This window comes from Arachis ipaensis, chromosome B08, assembly GCF_000816755.2.
Source record: "Arachis ipaensis cultivar K30076 chromosome B08, Araip1.1, whole genome shotgun sequence".
In the NCBI taxonomy this organism is placed as follows: Eukaryota; Viridiplantae; Streptophyta; class Magnoliopsida; order Fabales; family Fabaceae; genus Arachis; species Arachis ipaensis.
In genome coordinates this window covers 18,226,262-18,235,080 of record NC_029792.2, presented here as the reverse complement: position 1 = coordinate 18,235,080, position 8,819 = coordinate 18,226,262, and the positions used below count along the sequence as shown (strand labels likewise).

The window sequence follows — 8,819 nt, the reverse complement described above, 5'->3', positions numbered from 1 at the left end:
TTCCTGGATTATCACAAAAGAACTATATCGAAAAGATTTTAAGTAGATATGTCATAGAAGGTTGTAGACCAATGGACACACCCGTAGCTAAAGGAGACAAGTTCAGTCTCAAGTAATGCCCTAAAAATGATCTTGAGAGGACAGCAATGCATGATTAGCCTTATGCATCAGCACTAGGGAGTTTAATGTATGCTCAAGTCTGCACACGTCCCGATATATCATTTATAGTGAGAGTGTTGGGTAGATACTTGAGCAATCCGGATATGGATCATTGGATAGCTGTTAAACGCGTAATGCGTTGTTTAAAGAGAACAAAGGATTACATGCTTATTTGTCGGAGATCAGAAAATTTGGAGATCATTAGGTACTCTGATTCCGATTTCATGGCATATGGTTGCGAAACTTTGTCACTAAGCTTCATAGAGTAGATGACATTGAAAGGTCATTAAAGATATTTTGTGACAATAAGTCAGCAGTACTATACTCCAATAACAATAAGAGCTTGACAAAATCGAAGCATATAGACATCAAGTTCTTAGTTGTCAAGGAGAAAGTTTAAGAAAAAACAGATTTCCATAGGACATATAGGAACAGAATATATGCTAGCAGACCCATTACCAAGGGATTGACCCCTAAAGTTTTTTTTTTCATGAGCACACTGCTCGGATGGGTGTCAATATTTGTGATACCTTGGTTTAGTGGGAGTTTATGCTATATGTCCTATGACAGATATTGAGTTATTTTTCTGCAGAATTAAGTTGATGGTTTATTTCATGTTATATGAAATGTTCATTTTGCAATATTTGTATTGTGTATGATCTCAATAAAGTTGGACCAGCTGGAAATAGACATGCATGATGTATGATTCATGTTTATGAATTCAGGTACGCTTCCGCATTATGATATATATATTTTTGGTGATTCAATATGAATGATCTGGGTCATTAAAATTAATTTATTCCAACACATATTCCCATGAACCATAACCTTAGTCCTTAAAATAGCATATAAAGAACATGTAATCAATTAACAAAATCCCCTAAACTGCTAAACATCACAGTTAAATTTTCAAAAGGATTGTATGCTACTGTCATGTGCTGAAATTAGCTAATCAATTATTTAAGAAACAACTGCTACCGTGGATGCACCACACTAACTGTGACTTCATTAAATGACACTAGTTCACTCTTGCTTGATGTGTCACCAACAGGATCTCTCTCAGTGAAGAACCCTGGCATTTTTGGTTGAAGCAATGTGCATTCGCTACTCAGCATCATAAGAACATGCGACATGCTTGGCCTGTCTTCTGGATTCTGTTGAACACAAAGTAGACCCACATGAATTGCTCTTGTGACTCCAGATAAATCGGACGAATTTCTGATGGACGGATCAACTATTTCAGAGCAATTACCTTCTATAAAGAGTTTCCATACCTGTATGTATCCAGTTTAGTTAATACAATAACAACCACAAAGTTTTTGTCACATCAGGTAAAGTTAGGACATGACTTAGGTGAAGGTACATATATTATTTGGTTTGTAAAATAATAAATATCAATAACAACCAAAAGTTTAGCTTACATGCCCCAGAAGATTAAAGCGATGATTTCTGTTGCTGAATCCTCTATTTCTTTTTCCACTTACTATCTCTAATACAAGCACACCGAAGCTATAAACATCAGACTTTGTTGAGAAAATTCCATCAATTAGGTACTCTGGTGATACATAACCACTACAAACATCAACAATGATACAAGTATACAGCTTCAGCACAAGGTAGTACCTCAAGACGTTTATATTAATTATATATATTAACATGTTAAGTAATCAAGTACTTACTAAGTTCCGACAATTGTTGTTGTGTTTGCTTCATTTTCATTTCCAATAAAGCTTCTGGCTAGTCCAAAATCAGAGATTTTGGCATTCATTTCATCATCTAGCAGAATATTGCTAGCCTTGAGATCTCTATGAACCATTCGATGTCTCGAATCTTGATGGAGATAGAGAATGCCCCGTGCAATCCCAATGATAATAAGGAAACGCTGAGACCAAACTAATTGCATGCTTCTCTCTTTATCTTTTATATATAAAAAGAAAGAAAGTAAGGCTGAGTTTCAGATTAAAGTAGTCTTTGTAGCTCAAATTTTAAGTATTTCTTATAGGAGAACAACCACCACTGTTTTAGAAGAAACTGTATTGCCCTTAAAATTTTACAAGCATCAGACATAGAAATAAGGATACATACAAAATTATGTTAGGGAGGTGAAACATAGACACAAACATAGACATTGTGTCTTGTGATACTAAATTAATGTATCTTATGTCATTTTTGACAAGAGGAACATAAAGATACTAGTAATAGAAATTTATTTTTTTTCATAATCTGTCCTATCTTATATTTTGTTTATAACCAAACAAAATACAAAAACACTAATTTAATGTCTCTGTCTTTTATATCTTGTTTCCAATATCTTAAACAAAATACAGCCATATGTTGCTATGATTGCTAGGCTTTCAATCAGTTACTTTAACTAAATGTTATGGTAGAGAAATATAGAAGATCTATTACCCAAACTAGAAAATAATTAATAGTAAATAAATCAAAACTAGGAAAGGATCAACTTAGAAACAAACCAAATATGAAGTAGTCCAAGCTTTTATTTGGCATATATTCATAGACCAGCATTCTTTCTTCTGCTTGAATGCAACACCCTAGAAGCTTCACCAAATTCCTATGCTGAAGTTTGACTACATTCAACACTTCACTTTTGAACTCTTGAAGACCTTGTCTAGAATGTACTGAGAGCCTCTTAACTGCTATTTCTCTTCCATCTTTCAGCATACCCTAAATATTGCAGTATGCCAGTATTTGATGTGAACATCCACTTTTAAGTTCATACTATTAAGTATAAAGCACTAGCCTAGCCATTTTGTCTGATATATAGTATACTACCTGATAAACAGTTCCAAAACCACCTTTTCCTAATATGTTACTGGTGGAGAAGTTATTGGTTGCAGCAATAAGTGTAGCCATATCAAACAGTGGTAGTTCTAGTTCTTCCTCCTGATGCTCTTGTATTACATGTGTATATCTTTCTGGACTGTGTCTCATGTTTCCTGTAAAGCAGTAAGCATTAAGAAAAGAACAAATATAGCATGGCTGCAGGAAAATGAAGAAATCTGCTTACTAGATTTTCCCATGCCTCTTAAAATATGTTGCTAGATTATCCTGTTTCTAGAGCCTCCATTTTCCCCTAATGTCTTAATGTTATTGCAAGTTTACCTCAAATTCATATATAGGTTAATTTTCTATTAACTAATAGATTAATTGAGAAACCATGAAACTCAACAGCTTTACTTATTAGAAAAAATCAATGAGGCTGCAGAAGTGACTTACTATAGTTTATCTGCTGCTTCTTTCTTCTGTATAGCATGAAGGATGGGTATAAGATCAAAATTCCTATAGATATGACTGTGATGGAGGCAATAATCTGCAGCTTCCTGATCTTGGATTTATGTGATGACTTCTTAATTTCATCTAGGAAAAATATAATTAACAATTAAAATGTACATCTAAGAAAACAATGCAAAAAGAAAAACAGAAAGAAGGAACTTGTTAAATTGTAAGATGAACTTCTTTACCTATATCTTTCCTTGACATTCTGACATAAAGATCTTGCTGTGGAACACTCAGCACTCTAATATCTATCAGCTCATCATACCAGAATAAACACCCTCTTCCTTCTTCCCTGATATCAAAAGCAGCATAAGCCGTGCAGGAACAATTCTTCATGCATAGATTAGCACACTCATCAAGACTCATGCTATTATTTAACCATGATGCTCTTTGTGTGTTTGGTAACTTTAAACCAGACAACTTTACAAATCCATCATCCTGGCAACTCAATTTGTTGATTCTAACACAACCATTAGACCAATCTGCCTGATTCCATTCTTCAGGGACTTTAGGTTCGAATCTGTTCAATAAGCAACTACATACAGGGGAATTGGCTACATTACAGATACCATATGCTCCACATTTACCATAATCATCACAGATATCAGTTGGTAATATTATATAGGCACTCCAACTCTTATTCTTAACACTCCACACATAACGATTCATTGATCCGTCTGCAGATAGCACAGACCTTGTATATATAGCGCTATTGACAAGCTCATATGTGTAATATATCTCTTCCTTGTTGTAAACAAAGTAAAAGTTGTAAAAATTATTATGTTTTAACTGGGGAATTCCACCAAACCGAAGACCGTTCCAAGATCCACTACTATATGTCACGGATTGGCCATTTTTTATACATAATTGAGGATATCCAACAATATTAAGCTGATAAGTATAGCTACCTTCAGAAGGATCATCAGAACTAATCTGCGATATTAGGTACCTTGTAAGGCCTGTAGTTAAGTCACTTCCCAGTTTCATCCCTGGCAGTAGCGTATCATAAGGGTAATCAAAACTCTGCCAAATGAAACTCTTCAAATCATCATCATTGCTCCCTTCTTCCTTCACAACCAGGTTCCCTGAATCCAAAAGCACTGCAACTGGTCGCTGCGCGAATCTTGATGAGTTGGAATGCCAAATGATGGTATCGTTATGAGTATGAAGAGCAAGAGTTCCATTGCCAGTGATCTTCAAGACCCCGGACGAGTCATTAAGTGGAGTGTTTCTATTGGCAATCCATGCTACTGTGTTAGATGGCACTTTATTGTACCATATCCCAAGGTAACGGTTCTTGGAACTTTCTGGAATACTTAAGAATCCAACTGCAAAGGTTCCACCGGCTGAAACCATGGTGTCACCATCAGTGAGGGACCGTGTAATACTAATGCTTTCTATGGCAGTGGAAACGGCTATATCATGCAGCAATAAGAAGCACAACAGAAGAAAGGTGAACGTTTCCATTGTTTTGTTTTGCTTTATTATTATTGTAGGTAACTTGGTAATAGTGCTCTTTTTTAGAGGAATAGTAGATAAAGAACTAGAGTAGATGCAACCACGCAATAGTTGACATTCTTAATCTATAGCGGATGTTGGAATCTTCCATCTCAAAAATACAAATAAGTGTGGGAAAATGTGAAAGATCAAACAAAAGCCAAGAAATTATAGTGCTGAAGCAAGAATATGGGACACAAGAATGTTTCAACAATAACAATATATCTTAACTGAAATTGAAAAGTAGGCATGGCTTGTGATTATGACCGTTGAGCAATGACTTTTTTGTATCCACATAATGATTGATTCCTCGCTGATTTTAGGCAATTTGATTAGATGAGATAGAATTTCAGTTTTTCTATGCTCAAGGTGACAATCGAACCATCAAACACTTTACTCCCCAGGTTTGACCAATGAAAACCAAACCATTTTAATTAGAGTAAATGGTTAAATTAATCCCCACAAGATTACCATTCTTTAGTCCCTAAAAGATTTTTAATCAAATTTATCTTTTAAAGATTTTAAATTAGTCAAGTTAGTCTTTCCGTCATTTTGTTTGTTCATAAATCATGATGTCAAAATTTACTAATGTGACACGTTAAGTGACACCCTAACATACACATAGAAATTTTAATTGACTATTAACATAATTAGTTTATAAAATTAGATAAAATCAATTCCAAATTGAAGAATTCCAATATCTTAAGTTTTTCCCATAAATTAAATGGAAATTAGAACTATCTACTACATATAATCACTATCAAAGACCATAATAAACATAAAAAGAACATAAAACTTCAAATTCAATTAAAATAAATTCAATATTCACAAGAGTTCAAACTAGAACCATAAGTAACAAAAGTGAACAATTAACAAGCAATTATAAAATTAAACAAGATCCAAATCAAAATGTAATAACAAAAGTGTAATGATCATAAGAAAACCTAGAAGGTAGAGTTTCTTTTTCTAAAAACTAAGAACCAAAAACTATCTAATTTCTGAGTGTGTGTTGATCCTCCCCTCCATCCTTCCATCAATTAGCTTTAAGTTGGGCTTGGAAATGGGTCCAAAAGCCTTCAGAATTGCCCCTCACATGTTTCATTGATGAAGCATGTGCTGCTGGTCATGTATACGCATGGGGCATGCATACATGCAAGTTAGCCAGACTGAAAGTCATATGTACGCATGAGCCTTGCGTACGCATGAGTGTCAGATCTTCAATTCTTTCATTTTTCATGATTCTTCTACTTTTGCATGCTTCCATTCCATCTTCTAATCATCATTGCCCTATTAAACTTGAAATCACTCAACAAACGCATCAAGACATCAAATAGAGTATAAATGAATTAAATTTATCAATTTAAGGGTAAAAAAAAGTATGTTTTTAACTCTTGAGCACAATTTAAGAAGAAATCATAATTGCATGCAATGTGGTGAATAAGTGCAAAATAAGTTGATAAAATTCACTCATTTCAATTCAAAATAAATCATAAAATTGTGGTTTATCAACCTCCTCACACTTAAACAAAGTATGTCCTCATGCTAAATATCAAGAAAAGTACAAGGAAGGGATATCAACATTTGTTCAATGCAAACTATCTAAATGCATCCTATCTAAATGCATGCAACTACTCTACCTAATACTATATCTAATTATCTTTGTGTAACTACTTGGTCAAAATAAATTAATTTCCAAGAAAACATATATACAATCAAGGGCTTAAACAACAAAGCAATTAATGCAATTTCCATGAATTAGTTTGAGTTGCAAAAGAATATAACTTGCAAGATAATCAATCACAAAATATGAAAATATAGAATTGAGCAATTGAACCAGTCACCGGATGCGTATACGTTCTAGTCGCTTAAGTGTATAGGGTTGATTCACTCAATTCTCCTCTAATTATGATTTCTAAGATTTGTTCTTCATCTAACAATCAACAACTATTCAATGCATGCATGCAAGTATCATCAGAACTTTTCCAAAGGTTGTAACGGGGTTAGGGTAAAGGTAAGGATGTATATGGCTAAGTGAGCTAGAATTTGAATCCTTGATTAACTTAAACTCTTACCAAACACATATAACAACCTATACGATTCTAAAATAAACTTAACTACCCATCATTTTACTTTTCACACACTCATGTATTCTTTTCAATTCAAATTCCATATGCATTGTTATTATTCCTTTTTATTGGGGTCTTTGTCCCCTTTTTGTTGCTTCCTTTTTCTTTTTCTTTTTCTTTTTCTTTTTCTTTTTGTATATTATTATTATATTTTTTTTATACATTTTTTTTCAAAGTATACACAAATGTCAATGCATATGGTTTATACAATTAATACATGAGTATGTACTCAATTTCCAAGATTTTAAAAAAATACAAAACACATATTTTGTTTCTCTACTAATGTTTTCCAAATTTTTCACACTTAGATAATACACACTTTCATTAACCTAAACTAATCAAAGATCCATATTAATGATATTTATTATTTTTCACTTATGTTTAGTGATGTGCTAGAGTAAGAACAAAAGGAGATTCTATTAGACTCAAAATTAACTAACAATGGTGGATAAAAAGATAAAGACTATATGGGTAAGTGAGTTTAAATGAAATAATGGCCTTAATCATATACATGTATATATACACAGAATAATGGATATAGAGAATCAAACAAATCAAAGATTACAATCATAGAGAGAATAACACACAAGAATGAAAATAGTGGTTAATATGATGCAACCACACATTAAAACTCAAATATCACATGGTAGTGTGGTCTTAGCTCTAACTATATGTTTCACAATATTATAGTTCAAGCAAGTTCAATAAAAAATAATTTCAACTCAAATCAATTAGGTTGTCCTACAATAATCTCTTGGAATTGTATTATTTTAACCAAGTGGCTTACATTAAATTTTTTTTCATATATATAGGGGTATTAGATGAAGACTAACATGTACTAAGACTAAAATGAAAACCAAACTAAAGACTTAATTATAATAAATCCAAAAGAGAATTAAAGTCTCAAAACACTAAAAAATAGATCAAAAGTAAATTAAAAAGCATCATCATAAAAAATGTAAGTACAAGAGTCTAGAGTAGAAGTTATGTCACCCAAAAGATCGGTTATCGACCTCTCCACACTTAGAAGTTAGCACGGTCCTCCGTGCTATGATTAATAAGGGGAAAGAAAAACGGTCTATGGAGCTCCACCTCTGGTGTCCTCAAGCTGGTGTGATGGGGGTGCCTCCACATCCACTGCTTGATCTCCTTTTCCGCTATGATCCGAGGTGGTTTTCGGTGAGTCCGGCTCTTCTGGTGGTGGATTGCTATAGCCAATGAGTTTCTTCAAGTGCTCATATCGTTGCTTGTTGCGACGCTCTACCTGATTAATCTTCTTGAAGAGCTGCTGCACGAGCTGGTATATGGGCAGATGAGCTTGAGATGTGGCTGCTGAAGGAGGTGGTACTGAAATGGAGGGTGCCGAGGTGGTCGAAGGGTCTGAAGACAGGGTCTTGCTCTAAATAGCGGCTTGAGGCTTGAACCAGTTTTTGTACGGGATACACGACTTATACTTAACCGAGACCAGTACCTCATCATCATCCTCATTGAGAACTCCAACTGTAGAAGCCAAGTGTGTAATTAACGCAGAAAAAGGAAGATTTCCAACTGTAGGTGCCCGACCCATTGCCTTTCTAATGAGTCTTGGAAGATGTAGATGTTTTTCCTTCAAGATACACCAGAGGAGGACCACCATGTCTGCAGTGACATTGGTCTCATGAGTACTCGGCATAACACAGTTGGACATAATTTGTTGCCATACCCGAGCTTTATTGGTCAGGGTATTCATGGAGATGCTTT

At 34.2% G+C, this 8,819-nt stretch overlaps 1 protein-coding gene and 1 non-coding gene across 2 annotated transcripts in view; both read right to left on the bottom strand.

Annotated features, from left to right (window-relative positions):
- Window positions 1-7,676, bottom strand: part of LOC107612464 — a 24,434-nt gene extending 16,758 nt beyond the window's left edge. Inside the window, exons 1-2 of the transcript XR_002352112.1 lie at window positions 7,665-7,676; window positions 16-22 (exon numbers count right to left, since the gene is read on the bottom strand). This is a non-coding gene — a transcript (uncharacterized LOC107612464). The remainder of the gene's footprint in view (window positions 1-15; window positions 23-7,664) is intronic.
- On the bottom strand, window positions 972-5,265 carry LOC107610659 (G-type lectin S-receptor-like serine/threonine-protein kinase At4g27290). Its single transcript, XM_016312679.2, has 7 exons — window positions 3,642-5,265; window positions 3,397-3,537; window positions 2,953-3,116; window positions 2,634-2,844; window positions 1,839-2,076; window positions 1,581-1,731; window positions 972-1,433 (listed from the first exon to the last, which is right to left on the bottom strand). The coding sequence occupies exons 1-7, from the start codon at window positions 4,921-4,923 to the stop codon at window positions 1,134-1,136; spliced, it is 2,487 nt and encodes an 828-aa protein (XP_016168165.1). The 5' UTR covers window positions 4,924-5,265; the 3' UTR covers window positions 972-1,133.

Excerpts from the sequence above, each read along its gene's own strand:
- LOC107610659 (XM_016312679.2), bottom strand. The coding sequence starts at position 4,923 with ATGGAAACGTTCACCTTTCTTCTGTTGTGCTTCTTATTGCTGCATGAT. Across the intron at positions 2,845-2,952 it reads GTTTTGGAACTGTTTATCAG|GGTATGCTGAAAGATGGAAG; the intron begins GTAGTATACTAT and ends TGCAATATTTAG. Across the intron at positions 1,732-1,838 it reads ACAACAATTGTCGGAACTTA|TGGTTATGTATCACCAGAGT; the intron begins GTAAGTACTTGA and ends TGATGTTTGTAG.